General features: G+C 34.0%; 1 protein-coding gene across 1 annotated transcript; it reads right to left on the bottom strand.

The window, feature by feature from the left end:
• Nucleotides 1-344: 344 nt before the first annotated feature.
• LOC142537269 (vacuolar protein sorting-associated protein 53 A) lies at nucleotides 345-16,275 on the bottom strand. The gene is made up of 25 exons (XM_075642821.1): nucleotides 16,136-16,275; nucleotides 15,908-15,983; nucleotides 15,311-15,405; nucleotides 15,026-15,082; nucleotides 14,738-14,888; nucleotides 13,896-13,966; nucleotides 12,251-12,375; nucleotides 11,382-11,542; nucleotides 11,165-11,306; nucleotides 10,598-10,661; nucleotides 8,281-8,463; nucleotides 8,129-8,170; nucleotides 7,601-7,705; nucleotides 7,450-7,509; nucleotides 6,138-6,215; nucleotides 5,750-5,857; nucleotides 5,537-5,602; nucleotides 4,946-5,023; nucleotides 4,729-4,862; nucleotides 4,542-4,635; nucleotides 3,733-3,810; nucleotides 3,516-3,578; nucleotides 1,606-1,674; nucleotides 1,420-1,515; nucleotides 345-921 (listed from the first exon to the last, which is right to left on the bottom strand). Exons 2-25 carry the CDS (start codon nucleotides 15,963-15,965, stop codon nucleotides 622-624), a joined length of 2,478 nt encoding a protein of 825 aa, XP_075498936.1. The 5' UTR covers nucleotides 15,966-15,983; nucleotides 16,136-16,275; the 3' UTR covers nucleotides 345-621.
• Between the last annotated feature and the right edge of the window lie 964 nt (nucleotides 16,276-17,239).

Consider the following 17,239-nt stretch of genomic DNA (forward strand, 5'->3'; position numbering starts at 1 on the left):
AATTCTTCCGATTTTAAATTCACTCTCATTTAATTTTAAGTGTAATTTATCCACAGTTGTGACATGTTTTGACATTAATCGAAAAATAAGTATCATCTTAAATCTATAATTAATTAGAATTTCTTCGTTCGAATCCATCAATCCAATAGCCTAAATTTTTTCTGGTATTTTTGGTGCGTCAACGAAGAAGCTTGATCTCGTTAAAATGTTTATCAATCAACACACCAAGATATTTTTGATAATTCAAATAAAAATAATACTTGAACTTAAATTATTTCTAATTTTTAATCATACTAAAACTATATACATTTATTCGTTAAAAAAAGAGTACATACATTTCAATATAAAAACTTCGACTTTAATCTATTCCATCGAATTAAAAACATAAAACTATGATGATTAAAATCAAGCAAGTAATTTACAGCCAAAGAAAATTTTGAATTTCCCCGTACAAAAAAATGCCTCGGCTTAATGTGAACCATTGAGCCAAAAATCACATTACAACTCCACAACTGCAGTACAATTTCTACCCCAGGGGAGGGGCTGGATAAAGTTATCAGAGGCTAATTCTGATCTTCAAAAGAAACAGAAATGAACCCAATGTGAAGGAGCAAACATATTTTATCCGATGAAAAGCTTTCTGAATGCCCCATCTTTTCTATCTTTGGTGGTTGATTCAGTTAAAGCTAAGAATCTGCGGATTCCTGTTGTGGCAGCACCTCGCCCAAGCGCAGCTGCTCTAGCCACGATTTCTTCCTTCAGTGGGATGATCCCAGGTGCGATTGGATTAGCTATCACGGGTGCTGCCACCATGGTGCTGGGTGCAGATGGGATGACAGTCTTTAAAGATGTTTGATATGTCCCTGCCCCACGTTTGTTGTAGTCGTCGAGTATGGTTTGTTGATCAGTCCTTTTGAGGCCCTAGAGAAGAAGGTAATAAAATGAGATGACGTGAGAAAGTTAATGAAAATGCCTGATTCGAAAGTCTGGAAAGAAATCCAAATTTTCAATGCATACAAGCAAACAAACAAATAGCAATAGATGATACTTAATGGCAAAATTGCGCATTCTTATGAAATTGAAGGGGATAATTTCAATGCTGTTAATTTAATTTTTAACAATGTAAGAACGCCTAGTCAACATATTCAATCCTTTTGACCAGTTTCTGAAGAAAGAAAATTTTGAATAATAAACAGAACAGCTGATTAATTTTTTTTTTAAAAAAAAAAACTAATGGACACTTTAGTACTTTCTAGCCGGAAGAATAAATGTGTTGACCTGACGAAACCAACATATTAACAAATAAAAGAAGGATAAGACACCCTCCATAAGTTGACAAACAACAATGCAAACTTATAAAATTCTTGATTCTGAGACAGAATAATAGATCCCAATTATTCGAAATCAATAGAGAACTACCTTCAGGTCCAGAATCCGTTGGAACTCTGAAGGTGTACCCTCAGGCAACAAAGCACAATATGTATCTGCCACAGAGTCAGTTGAGGACAATATAACCTGCATAGCATGTAAATGATCATGTTCTCCGACAAGGTCAAAGAAAAGAACATGTTAAGTCGCAAAGCCAATCATAAATCTAAATCACACCTTTAGCAGAGCTTCAGCTTTGCTCATTTCACGACTCACAAATTTTGAGTAACCAGCAGCTACAGATGTCTGTTTAGAGAAAATAAAGGTTAGTTGTTAAAGATTTATCTAATGGGAGGAGAGGAAGTCAAAAATATAATTTTCTAAAAGATTTTATTCTCTCTAGATCTACTGGGCTACTAAACTACTTTACTTAAAAGTACAGTCCTAATTTTTTTGTAGAAACCGAACCGTTCTAGGATGGCCAATGGAGACAATGAGAGGCAAACATAACTATCCTCTGGGTACATAGATAAATTTGAAATCCATTAATAAATTTGAAATCCATTGATTTCAATTATATTTTATTTTTTATAATGAAGCAATAAATCAAATCTTAAATCCACACTTTTACTATTTATACATTAGTAATACAAAATATAATGAATTTCAAATAACACCATTATTGGGTGAACTTGAAATCCATTCTAATTACCATGAAATACTATGTAAGAAGGGAATTTAAAGTTTATGGTTTTCCTTCTCTAAACAACAAAAAATACATTGAAAATCCATGAATTTGAAATTCATCAATCCAAACGTAGCCTTAATTTATTAAGATGCAAAAATAGTGTTGGACAATTAATAGATGTTTGGGTTCCTTTTCATGGGTTTAGAAGGGAAGAGTTACTGACAAAATAAAGGTGAAAGTAGAGTAAAAAGCGAGAAAGAAATGTTCGCATATCTATGCATTAAAATAAGTAGCAAATAACGGGTCTACTTAGAATCTCCATACCCGTCATGTATATTTTTGAGGTAATACGGACAAACTTTATCTCAACAAATTGATAAGTTGACTATTCAAAAACAAAATGTATACGGGGAACCTTAAGTTCATGGTCTATTGTCTAAGAGCCAGCTCAAGGTCCACAACAAGGCAAAGCAATTTTGTAGAAGGTTCACCAATAAGTCATTCAACTCATGCCAGTGTTTATCCAAGAAAAACTAAAGGCGGTTATCTTTGTGTAAACATAAAAAAAATATGCAACAGAACATTAAAAAATTGCCATAATAAACGTAGACAATTGGATTCACATGAGTTAAAAACTCAGGAAAACTCCAGGAATACTTGATCTCGAGGTGACAAGGATTCGCTTCCAATATTTGGAGGCCAGAGCCCATGAAGGTTTGTACCAGGGAGCGGGGAATTGGAAGAATTAGTTTCAACTGAGGGCCAGGGACAATCAGTCATAGTAGATTAGTGACACAATCTACTGGAATCAAAATATAAAAGAGATGTCAAATTAAATAACCTACTATTTCACCAGCTAATATGACTAACTAAAAGACTTTAAATGATGCATTATCCAATAATTTATGGGGCACAAAACGTATGTGGAGTTGCAAACATTATTAGATCACAAGTCGACAGGAACAAAAGCTGGATAATCCAATCAAAGCATAGAGGAACAAGCAGCTAAATTCCTAGTGGATATCGTCTATACGGGCACATAAAGCATGGGAATAAGATTAAAAGACACTGCCCAAAAAAAAACTTGAGGAATACAGACAGTAGCCATTCTTACAAGGGACATGTGTCAGATATATGTTGAACCTCACAATTCATACTGCAAAAAGGACAGGAAATAGATGGTACCCAAAATCACAGAGAAAAAACTGATTTCTACTTAGGAAAGCAAAAAAACTTCACCTTTGTTCAAGTTAACCCCGAAAAAATCGGAAGCTAAGTGTTAGTTAACCAATACATGGATGAACAAGCAGGAAACTTTAGGATGTTAAAGGAACAAATGCAAATCAAGCATAGATTTAGCTTTCATAAGCTTAAAAACAAAAAAACATATGAATTTTGATCCTCGGTATATTAAATATGCAATTATGAGTGGCTACCTGTAGCCAAGTTACAATCGTACCTTTTTCCCAAGGGAAGGAACATCTAAAAGAATTGTTTTTACAGCTTGTGTATCTAACAACATCTGCAGGTTGCACAATACAAGCACCTTAAATTAGAAAATGCTACATGAATGCAATATGCTTTTTCGGTTTATTACATGTCAGACAGAATATAACCCACTGGACCAATTCCTTTTTTTTTTGGGTGGGATGGTGGAGGGGAGAGGGAGAATTTACTTGTTGGGCTCCTGTTTCTGATATTTGTTTGCATTTGAATATGTTGAGGTAAAAGCGTGGACCAAGAGATGACGCAAGCTGCAAAATCCTAAATGTATGAGCACTTAATTAACGGAAAAACAGTAGTAATATAACCTGACACAAAATGAATTAACTCTGATAGATCAATCTTTGCAGATGATACGTTCACAATTGAAAGTATATGCATAAGCCTACAGAGTCTCTAGCCCCAGCAATCCACTTTCCTAATTGATTTATTAGCATCAACCAGGGAAAACAGTGGGAGGGATCATATACTTCTCCGCCACACCCTCACTTTAAGTGTCCCACTACAAGAATTTGTATATATGAGTCAATGAGATCTGACATACAAGTATTCAATTGACTTCACACGTTAGGAAGGCCACACACTAGTGAGACAGAATATTCCAAGATGATTAAAAACCAAGTTATACACGAATATCATGCTAGGCCATTTTTTATAAACCCATTGTGCTCGAAACAGAGCTATGTGTTGTCTGAAAGTAACCCAATTAACTTCTTGACCACTTTTGTTTTTTAATCAAAACCAATCCGGGTCAAGTTAACGGTTCATCATAAAACTCAAGGTCGCTGATGTTATTTTAAAATAAAGCCATGCATTTAGAAGAAATAAACAGTGAGAATCTTTCAAACGTCTTGATCAGATAATTTGCTTCTCGTACAGTCGAGTGGTAACAATTTTTTGGTGAAATTCCAGAAATCTATAAATTCAAATTGAAGAGCAAGATATAATGTGGATTAACATGAGATTATACCAGCACATTTACCTTATCAAGAAAGAATTGGAAATATATAGGAGAAAGAAGGTTTCCAAGTACAGGAATGCTAGCAGTCAGGATTGTATTTATATTATTTACATACCTGCAGGAATATCATCAAGGTTAACATTAAAAAAGAAAAAACATAAACAGATTAGGATTTTGAACAGCAAGCATATCCATAAAGCCATCTTACTCCGATTGGTCACCAACACTTTCAAGCGTGCCCCAAGGAACACGTGTCATTGCAGCCATTTCAACATCAAATTTAGTTTCTATACCATTCACGAGAGTTATCAATGCTTTTGTTATAACTGCTGAAAACTCGTCCTGCACAATGTAGTGATAGGTAGGTGAGAGAGGTCGGTATGAAGGGAGCAACTGTATAATGAGGAATATGGTATTTTTCCTACCTGCACTTCAGACATATCAATCCTGTCCACAAAGACAGGATCAACTATTTTGGACACATTTTCGGCCAATTCCCCAGACTGGAAAAAATTCAAATATTAGTAGCACAGACAACAAAAGGAAATTGATACAAAGTAGAAGAAATAATGCACTGATAATATAGTCAGAAAATTCAAAGGGGGGGCAGCCACAGATAAATAGATAAAATGGAAAAAAAGAAATAGAAAACGAAATAAAAGATGCATATGTATTAATGACAGAGTAGTTATCATTACATTCTCTCAAGTTTACACGAGCGCAGATACAGCAGAATAGGTTAAATCTCCAATCAACCACTATCATACTACAGGTCAATCTGAAAATGCTAGCTAAAACCTTAGATGCCTTCTCATATGAAATAACTATCACACAGTCAGGTGCCAGATCTAACAAGTAACAAGTTCACTTGATATTGGATACAGTCGTGTGATTGACTTCATGGAGAACACCAAACATTTCTACAAAGCCCACTTGATTTGGTTGTCTGAAATACAATATTTTGATGATAGTCTATATAGAAGGATTACAAATTAATATGATTATTGAAAACTAACCGTTTTGTGGCAATATTCAGCTGTATTAACTATATAACAGATCACACGTTCATCCCTGTCGGATGTCTGCAGAAAAAAAACCATCAGCGAAAAATACAGAAAAAAAGCCAACATTTGAACGAGAACGATAAAAAAACTAGAGAAGAAAAAAAACAGTTGCTTGATTTGACCAATAACTAACACAAAACACATAAAAAATTAAAAAATAAGTACCTTTATTTGACCATCCATTCCTGTAGCAGCAGCTACAATTCCTGTACCACCCTTGGGGAGTTTGGCAAAAAGTTTTGTTGCATATGCTTTAAGAATTCTTTCAAATACCTGTTTACAGATTTAAGGATTCTTGAAAACATATATAATGGAAGCAAAGACACACCTTTAATATGATAATGTGTAAGGCCCTAAGGTCCATTTTAAAGTATTTTAAACCCTTTTTGCGCTGCTGTTTTAAATAAAATAATTATTGTTTGATAATTAATTGTTTGATAATTGATTGTCATTAGAGTAAATGGACCTCACATAATGTGTACTCCTTAAATGAAAATCATAATAAACTCTACCTACTTCAGGCCAAAGCACAAGCCTGGAGACAAAGACGCACCTTTATCAGATTAAAGAGTGTCTGTTTTTTTGTCAAAGCACTGCATCGCTTTAAAGTCCTCCTTATAATCAAAAAAACCTTCACATAACAATCAAGGATTTAGAACAAGCATTACTCTAATCGAGAATAACGATGCAAGAAATAAAAACAGAGCTGGAAATCCTAAAAAATTAGGTACTAGGAAACTGTGCGATGTTTTGTGTGGCATTTTAGAAGGTATGAAAATCATACTCAAGGCGAGAGATTAAATTACGGAAGAACAGAACATGCCGACGATAAATTTCTACACTAAGTCCTTCGACAAAAAAATGCAGCACAATTTTGAAATCATGTTGTTGCATTTAACATGGACTACATCATTAGACATGTATTATACTTTTCTTCCACTTCAAGAATTTACTATTTGTAATTTATTCCGTGTTTCGTTTTGCAGGGAAGGACAGAGACCAAGCAAAAAGTAATTAATCCTGTGTATGTAAAAGGACAATTTTATTGAATGACGTTAAAAAACATGAACATAATTTGTAAATGATTTACTAACATATGACCTACGTCATAATAGTGTGGATTAATGATTCGCTTAATGTCATGTTAAATAACAGGATATCATAGTAGTAGATTGGGATAGTTTAGAAGTTGAAAACAAAAAGTCCCGAGTTTTTGAATAAACTGGAATAAGTGAAAGATACACAGGGAAAACTAAAGAATTTTCTGAAGAAAATCTCTTCACAACTGTAAGAACAAAGATTTATTTCATCTAATTGAAGTTGAGCAAAGGTGTGATAGTTGAGAGCATGAGCGAATCACAAACTTATTTTATTTTACTGCTAGGTAAGACTCAGAAATCAAAGTGGCATGAGTTCAATTCAGGACACATGAACCTTCTGATAAAAAATAGGTGGAGCAGGTACAAGTAGAAAAAACATAATGAAAGATGAAGGGAGACAAAAAGGAAATATTTCATTTCCGCGTGATAAGTGAAAATATTGAATGTCCGAAACCTAATATTTTGCAAAATGATCACTTGCACAATGCAGCCTACGGCAGATTAACTTTATCAATGTAAGGCTTGACACCACCAAGTGAATTCAGATTCCAACAACTTATTAAGAGAGAAGAAACAGACTTGGCATATTGAAAAAAGGAAATCAAGTCCAAGAATCAGCTTATGTTTTTCATCAACCTATTTGACTGTATTTACTTTCTTGGGAATAATAAGCAAATGCAACAACATAATTGAATGGTAAAAAAAAGGGTTATCATCTACTAGCTTTACAAAACAGATATTTCATTAGTATTCCCATTTGTTTACCTGCATGCTGCTAGATAAAATGTTAGTTTGGCTTCCCTCCTCAGTTTCCCAAGTTTCTTCCTGTAGCATATAAGATATAGAAATGCCCATTAGTGCAGAGAGATAAAACAGGCCCACCACTTGCACATTGTCAGGAAGTAGGAAACCTAACCTGGATAAGTTTCTCCAAATGTTCCAAAAGGGTCTTCTCTTCCAGTTCCACATATACTGTCAAGTAAGGTTCAAAGCATGATGAAATGATCCCTTGAAAATTGAACTGCAACATAAAACAGTGCAATCAATATCACAAAAAATTAAGCAGTATTTTTCAGGTTAAAATCTGAACGAGGATCGAGCTACAGACTATAAATTCAGTGCACTAGAACCAGAACCATATTCAACACCTTTTTTGCAATAGATTGTCGTCGCCCTGATGCAATACAAGTTTGGAGGCTGTACTCAAAGCTCAAAATTATTTTTTCAGAAAATATTTCACATAAATTTGCCTATGATTCAGCTGAAAAATCAACCCAGTTGAAAGAAAAAAAATTACATGATTTTTTAAGCTTACTCTATCAAATGCACAATAAACAAACTAAACAATACAATCATAGCAAACAAGTAAAAGACAAATTCTAGTTATGAGATAAAATTTGGTTTCTTGGTGCACCATGCACAAGTGCCGAGCAAGGGAACTTACCCCAGCACCAGGAATGGATAAATCTTTGTGGCCATCTTGATCCTGGCTTGAGAAGAATTAAGTGCGTCAACAAGTAGCATGAATGCATGATGTAGCCAATTATAACTTGACTAGTAGTATCTATCAACTTAATCAATCAATAATGAAGCCACCTCATTCTCACTTCCAAGATGTGCAGCAAGCTTTTTCTCATATTTCTTTCGAATGTCTGAAACAATCTGATTGTTACTTTCCACTTTATCTTCCACATTGTCACTTTCTGATTCTCTGCTCCGACTTCCACCTCCAAATTTTTCTGCTAATTCTTCCTCAAATTCAAGAGTACGTTGCAATGCCTGTTGGACGTCAAACTTTAGAAGCATAAAAGGTAAAACTACCACAAGTTAGCTATTATTAGGTTCATTGAGCATAAATGTTAGCATTTTGATATGTGTCGATTTTGCGTGTTATTTCACGTCGTTTTGAGTCCGTTATTGCATGATTGTCTATGTTGTGTCCATATCTTATTCATTTATTTTATATTTTGTGTATTTGAGTCAATCCTCGATTGAATTGTTTGTTTTGTAGGCAAAAGTGGCAAAAAGATGACATATAGGTGATGAAGTCCAAAACCTGGCAGAACACCTTGCGCTAGTTCGGTAAAAAATAACTGCTCCTGCGCACAACTGAAGAAAAACAAAAGCGAGAGCAGAATATGACCGCCCTACCGCAGCTTGAAGACAGAAAAAGTTACGCAGATCTCACGCAACAAGACTTTAGAAAAGAAACAAGGCAAGAAATCACAAGAAAGCATGGCAAATGTATACTAGCTTTGTGTGGGACCCCTCCATTGACAATTAGAAGCAAATCAAAGAATGTGGAAGCACTTGTCCTTATCTTGGTGTATCTCAATTTTTAGGAAACAACTGGACCAACTTAGTTTCTTGAGAAGAGGGCCACGTTTTCCTGGATGCGGTGGTACAAGAGAAGGGAGAAAAAGATGGTTGCATCAAGGAGCCGGAGGAGGCAGAAACTGAAGGAGAACACACAGCCGAGCAAGAGAGCAGCTGAGGAACAAGAACTCCAACCAGTGTTTTATTTCTTTTCTTTTAGTTACGATTGAAGACTTAATTTTATTCTTAAACATACTTGATTATGTTATTGTATTTTTATTGCATCTTTGGAGTATAATCAACTTCGGAGTGATTTTATATATTATAATTGAGACAGAAATGAGTTTTTATAACATGATAGAATAACAAAATACATGATCTACAACTTGCATGGACATATGAAGTTGGATACATGTTGATAGACATAGACTGAAAATAAAAAACTAGAGGATTCCATTGTTCGTTGAAGCGATTGCAAATGTTAAATAACATAGACATTTGGTTATTGCATTTTGTTAATTAGATTAATATAACTTAACATAGTATATTGATAGATTAGGGAATTCCATAAAAGACATATTTTAAGAATTGAAATTCAATCATTAGAGAAGATTAAGTTGTAGGTGAACCGAGATCCAAACAATTATTTGATTATTATTTTATTTTCAATTATTTTGTTTGTTTCATCTTTTTATTTTATTTTAATTTAGTTTATAAATTAATTTAATTTTCGTTGTAATTAGCTAACGAATTTTCTGCGGGAACGATTCTTGTACTTCGTACACTTTATTATGACTTGACTTGTGCACTTGCGATTTATTCGAACTTAAAAGATTAATTTTATTGAGGAATTTATTGTGTAAGAAATGTTCGATCACATGTGATGGGGTCCACAGACAGTGTGTCCCCCATGAAAAAGCCACATAGAGAGGCTGGCTCACAATCTCAGACTATAGATCCACCGCAACCTGACCTACAAGGTGGACTTTGCAGAAATAGGAATTCCACAAGGGAGTGGAGCATGTCAAATAATAATGATCAAACTTTATTAACCTTTGTCCCTGGGATGAGCAAGAGACAAAAGGCTCAACCAGGAGTGCCAGCAAACACCATACCCAGTAAACATATTTCAGATGGCCAATGTTTAATTGGTGAAAGAGACCACCAATATTTTGGTAAAAATGCCTAGGAAATGAGAAATCGATAGCTAATCAAAATTGGATAAGACTGGTGACCACCAATATTTTGGTAAAAAGCCTAGGAAATGAGAAATCGATAGCTAATCAAAATTGGATAAGACTGATGACATGAACACACACAAACAAAAAGAAAAAGAAAACCTGAAAGATTATTAAAGATAAACCAGTATAAATTAAATTTCAGATGTATAGCAAACAGGAAGCAAAGCTTAATAAAATTACAGACAATGATGCATGCACGTGATTCTCAATTGTTGAGAATTTAGATTATGCATCTCTGGTAATTCAAGGTACAAGGACATCGCTTCTGACAATTTGGTTACTGGCCACTTAAACACATTGATGGTAAACTTAAAACAATTTGAGAACTTTACAACAAGATATTAAAAGGATCTCACCACTAATATTGTTCCTACATCTGGCTTTTCTTTAAGATTATTGAGAATCTCCACCATTTGTGTCCTGGAGTCACAGAGAAACCAATGCAAGGTCAGAGTTTTGTGAAAATCTCATGAAAAGTTTTACAGCATTTCTAGGCAATGGAAATGTTATTAGATTTATTTTCAAAGTCTCTACAACAGCAAGCTTGGAAACATCACACAGACCATCTCATAACAAGCTTTCAAGTAAATATCCCACGTAAGCAGCTTATATAAATATGAAAAAATCATCTTTATAAACACCATACTAGAAACATATCTGGAAGTAATCATAAATCATCACCAAGCACAGAAAAAAGATTTTTCTAGGTTTTGATGTAAAAATTAAGTGTCCGAGATTGCTGCTACAGCCATTCAATAGCCAACAAATTGAACACACCAAAAGCTAAATACTTGCTCACTCGCAGTTCTTTGGCCAGATACCAACACATTAATCAGAAAATCATGTGAGCAAGGAGAAAATTTTAAACAGGAAGCTTCCTAGAGAATTATACCAGAAAACGCAAATGAAGGTAAATCACCAACCTTGTCAATTTGCAGAACTGGATGCAGAGCAGATAGGGAACATGCCATGAAGATGGAAAAAGTTTCCAAATCTCTTCATTAGTTCTCAGTCGACGCTTGATCCAGGCATACCGTCTTTCTGTTTTATCCAGCTTTGCTAATTCTGTCAAATATAAGACATATCAAATGAACGTAAAAAATCAAAAGAATGCCAGGACAAAAAATTTATTTTGCACACCAGCTCCCTCAAAAATTTGTTGATATGAAGTAAGTTCCCTGCTGCAAAAATTCTTTACTAACTCTTCCCTGACCGATGGTTCTAAAGCATCGACAACTAGACAAGCATCTGATAGCTGCTGCAGTAGATGAGTTTCTTCTGTCTCTTTTCCTGTACCTAAGCTGTGGAGAATTGATATCGTGAAATTTTAACAGAACAGAGAAAAAGGGGAAGAAAGCATAGGAGGAAAAATGGCAAAAAGAAATACGGTGGAAGATGCACGTTCTACAAAAAATGAAACTTAACCCAAAATAAGTTTGGTTAACAAAGCAAACAAACACCGCCATCAATTCATTTTACAAAGAAAAGTTTACACAGTACTCACCACAACTATCTAAAAAAAGTTACAAAAAACGTGTCATAACGAGATAGCAATTACGCCGGAAATAAGGAAAAAACAGAAAGCAATTTCAGAACCATGTTTTAAAATGGTAACTTTTTTTATAATTGTTTTAAAATGTATTGATATATAATATGCAGTATGTTTTCACATGCTTCTACGAGTATATCTAAAATCTCGCAGTAATAATTCCAATGAGAACTTTTGCATTATTACACATTACGCATAATTTTGCGGTGATAATTCTATCTAGAACTTTTGAGTTATTACACATTCAGTATTCTCTCTATTTTATTTCCTTTGCAGCAAAGCTTTCGGCTACTTTGCCTCAACATTAATGACTGGTTGTGATGCCAAAATAGATAAAGGAAAGGAAAATGATAGTATTTAAACACACTTATAATTCCTGAAATTAGCTTATCGCAAGACTTGAAGACAAGATATAGAAGCAGCATTCAGGATTGATCTACAGCTATCAAATACAACAAACCTGGAGAAATCTGAAAACACATGTGACTTTAGTATTTGTTTGATGCTCTTAAATTTCTCCCGAAGTTCTGTAATCTTTGGAACATTTCTGTAAGCATCAAAGTGACCGCATAACTGATTGACAGCCTGAAATGCATTGCAAACCCATGAATTATGCAAAATATACAATGGAGTAAATTTGCACAGATAATGTCAATCAATAATGTATAACAAGAAACTAACATAGATGCATAGTTACGTCAAAGGTAAAAAGAAACTGTAAATTAATTGCTTGGGGTGTTCCTAAACCATTCAACACGGTTGAAGCAATGATAAATTTTAAAATTATGTATAAAAATACAAACTCTTAGAGAGCACAAGATGACAGCCGCATATTAAAATTAAAATTCACAATTACCATGTACCCATTGCAATTAATAGTCCAATCTGATATACTTATAAACTTGAGATCAAAAAACATTTCAAATCCTTTTAGGTTAGTGGATTGTGAAAACAAAAATACAACTGCCCGGGACACCAAAAGACAAGCTTTAATTATATATCACGATGAAGCAAAACATGGATTAAGTATCTGTTCCTGGTCAAATAAAATCTTGACAGAAGAAACAACGAAAACAAAAGCAGCATTAAATATACTCAACAAAATAAACTCAGAACTGTCAAATAAACACACACTTAGGTATATTGAATCCCTCTGACTGTTTCACAAATTATTATAGTCATAAAAGTGCTATGACTGGTATACCCTCGTCATGTTTTCAGAACCCATGGAAAAAATATTCATGAAAATACAAACATCTCAAGGTAGCTAGTTTGGGTATAATTCAATGAAAAATGCCCCAAGATAAACTTCTAGAACATGCTAATAATGTGGCGATGAATGTAGGTCTGCGAGTGCTTAAAACAGCATGTCACAGTCCATGCAAGAATTGAAGCCAACTACATGTAGATAAATAAAATTTGGACTAGAAAACTTTTAATCATTATCAAGTTCAAACGTGATATCAGTTCCAAAAAATATCACACACATGCAACGTCTAAGTTTGAAGCTAGATTTTTTTATCTTTCTAGATTCATTCTAATGTTCTACCAATTATAATACCCAAATGGCGTAGCATCTATTAGTTTGCTTCATTCTTACAAAAAATGATAATTGTACCATAAATATACGATAGTTTGTATGGAATTTATGTCGAATTTAATTGCCTTAGGAAAGACTCTTGATTGTTTTACATCATGACCTCGACCGACTTTTAAATGTATCATAATTGCTTCCCAATGATAAAAGCCTCGTAATCACCCAAAAAAAATTTAGTTAGAAAAGAGTTACTGGATGACCTCCTTGCCTATAACCTTACACCATAAATTATATGAGGTATTTAATATTTATTATTGTCAGAAGTGATATTTTTTCTTAAGCCTTGAATGAAAATTCTGCCTTCACTAATCACTAACAGCCAATTGACCTAAAGGAGCTCCATATTTAAATAAGCTAATATTATGTATCAAGTTATCAACATATTCCAGCCCTGAAAGATGTTTCTAAAATAGCAAGTTAAACCTGAAATAGAACGAGAAGTCCACGTATATAAAACGCGAGGATTATTAGATAATCGAAGACAAGCTGGTACGCAGTTGTTTAGTACCTCAAGCTGCGCAGCTGCCTCCTTGTATTGCCTTTTGGAAGCCATGACTTGGAGTTGTTCTACGGCAGAGACTGCATGCAAAACAGAGATTGCATTAATTCTAACAGAATCACATAATTAATTAACTCGTATTTGATTTTCTTTCTTAGTATAAAGGAATGATTCCCAGTTAAACCCTGGTGCAGTTGCCGACATAGATTCCATAAAATGAAAATTGCCCAAACAAACTTTTAAAAGGAAGATGGTGCTGTTTGGTTGATATGTTCTACCGATTTCAAAGCACATCATGTGACATAACACACATCATCTTCAACCACGATAATCTCACAAGTGACTCGAACAATTCATATTCAAATCAATCATTGCATACAATATCAGTCAGCCTACAAAACATGTAATTCGAACTCCACCTTACGTTCCACCGATATTCTTTAAAACTTTCACATCTCGGTCGGACATCAAACATGTAATTCAAACTCCATTTTATATTCAACTGATATTCTTTAAAAATCATAAGATGTGAGAGGTGCGAGTGAATCAAACACAACCAAAAGATCCAAGCACACTTCAATTGCCAAAAAAAGAAAAAGTGGTGAAACTTAAACAAAATGAAAATCATAAGGATCTCGCTAAATAATATCAAACCCGAAAAGTAAAAACAAAAACAAAATTTTTTTAAAAATTTAACCTTGAATCAATCATATCTGCTAAAACATGATGAAAATTCAACAAGAAAGCTCTTATTTAAAAAACTGTACAGCAAACAAGCCTAAATACAGCGAGATCGTGGGGAGTCTGGGGACAAACTCTTTCCATAAAGAATCAGAAGTAAGACAACTAACCTAGCATTGTAAGACGATGAAGGGCAGTAATTGTGGTCGTTATATGCTTCTTTGCAAAGTCAAGTTTCTTAATGTCACGGCATATTTCCTGAACCATTGTTTCACTTTGCTCTGCTTTTGTTTTTATTTCTCTGATTTTACCAATGAGTTCCTGGATCATATGGTAGAAAACATATAAACAAAGAGAAATGATGTTGAATATAAAAATGATGACCAAATCATGAAAAGTGCAAAGAAACTTGTGCCAAGGAAATAAATGGTGTGATGGGAAATTAGGTATTAGCGGACCTGAACCGCGTGAGTGGCTGCAGCAAGTTCCTCCCGGGCCTTGCTTCCTGAGTTACTCTAAACATAATATCAAGTCCAAATAAGCCAAACAAACAGAAATATTCCCCAAAGCGGAAAAAACATGTTCTGATACAAGCAGGATTTCAGTGATTTCAATTATCCTCACGCAGCTATATATAATATAATAAAATATAATGTAATAATATCGAATAATATAATACAATATAATTGTTGAATTACATAGTGCATGAATCCAAGAGAAGAAACAGTAAATGAAACACCAACCTGCTGACGAACAGCCGCTAAAATCTCAGCATCCACTCTACGAATTTCAACGTGTATTTTCTGCATAAGTGGATCAACACCAGATAGAGATGCCTCTGCACATCACCAATCATTGGCAGAGTCAGAAGTACAATCTTTCCAGAAATCAAATAAACATATGCAGGTTTGTGCTACAGGTTTCACAATAAAAACTCTATAAAACACGCTTATTGAACCGAGGATCCATCAAGTTACTCGAAAGATTGAATTTTTTTACTTCCATATAGCTGTAACATCCTGGTCCAGCATGCCAGAAGCTTCATGTCCTGGATCTCTTCAAATAGAAAATGACAGAGATAAAAAAACATAGCTCGAATACTCAAATTTTCTAGACCACCAAGTTCTCCCACGTGAATACGTGAACCGATAGCCTCCTAGTGGATACTCAATTTTATAAGCCACCAAGTTCTTCCGATAAATTCCACGTTAAAATCTTATGAAAAAACTGCATTTCTCAATAAAATTCTAACAGCTAATAAGACCTCACTGGTTTACACAGACATATAAATACGTACACAGAAAAATTCCCATTCATAGGCATGAAGTTTTATCTGTGACCTGTGGGAAACATCTGGTTGATGTAATCTAAAGCTCTCTGCTTGTCTGTCTTCGCCATTTTTTCTCGATTTATAAGCTGGAAACAATCAACAGTACATTAATCAGCAACCACACAGAAGTCAGAACGGTGTGAACTCAACCAATAGATCCGAGTAATGCATTTGATCTACAAATTCACCAAATTTGATCGAAATTTCCAATAATTTTTTTCAAATTGAAGCCGATTACCTCGTGAATCTTCAGTCGTTGAGCAGTTTCGACAGGTTAGAATCGCAACTGTTTTGCGATCAAGAAGGGAACCTGTAAGTGCAAGCAAAATCAGACGTTTTCGTACTCGAGCGAATGAGCGGTTCGTATGAGCCGGGTGCATATGCCGATCAACGAAGCCGGGTCGACTTGATAGGGATATAAAAGTAATTCCTGAAAAACAAAATAGCTAATTCAAGAAAACTGAGAAAAAGTTATTAAAAATATTTTTCTCGTCAAAAAAAAAATACCAGCAACTCGAATTTATTTTTCAAAATCATTTTTATATTTTTTAATAGAAATTCTAAAAAAAACTTATATGTTTTTTTAAAAAATACCTTTGATCAATTTGATTTTAAAATAATACAATTTTAATGAAGATTATTGCATGGTATGTTTTTTTTTTTTTATAACACTTCAACGAAAATTATTAAAATAACGTTCTTGAAAGTGTATTGTTAAAACCCTAGGACTACCCCAGTTTTCGATAATTAATTAATTAACTCTCAAAGAAAATTCAATAGACCTAAGTTAAGAAAAGTAATTCATATTCTATTATAATTTCATGAAATATCATATCATATACTACAATATCAATTCACATCATATGTTACCAAGTTCAAACCAATCATATCGTATAATGTCATATGAGTTATAAAAGTCCACTAATACAATTAATTCTATTAAAAAAATTAAAATCAAATTATAACTTCATATTCTACCATATAACACTTGTTATAAACTGATAAAAAAAAGCCTAACATTTTTATTCGCAAATTTGAAATTATATTCATCGTTGATATATTGTTGTCATTTTTATTTCTACTATAATATTCACAACAGTGCTACCCGAATGAAAGCGGACATATAGTATGCATGACAAATACAAGAGAAAGAATCAAAATGCCAATGAAGTAAAATCGGTGTGCTTCTCTCCTTCGATTGCCACCACGATCAGGGAAATACACACTCACCATGACTTGGATCTGTATAGCTTATCATACCAACTAAAGATAATCATGCAACTTTGGAGACGTTCTTTACAAATGCGCTATCTAGCACATAGAAGACATGACTACAATAGTT

Source organism: Primulina tabacum, chromosome 1, assembly GCF_025594145.1.
Source record: "Primulina tabacum isolate GXHZ01 chromosome 1, ASM2559414v2, whole genome shotgun sequence".
In the NCBI taxonomy this organism is placed as follows: Eukaryota; Viridiplantae; Streptophyta; class Magnoliopsida; order Lamiales; family Gesneriaceae; genus Primulina; species Primulina tabacum.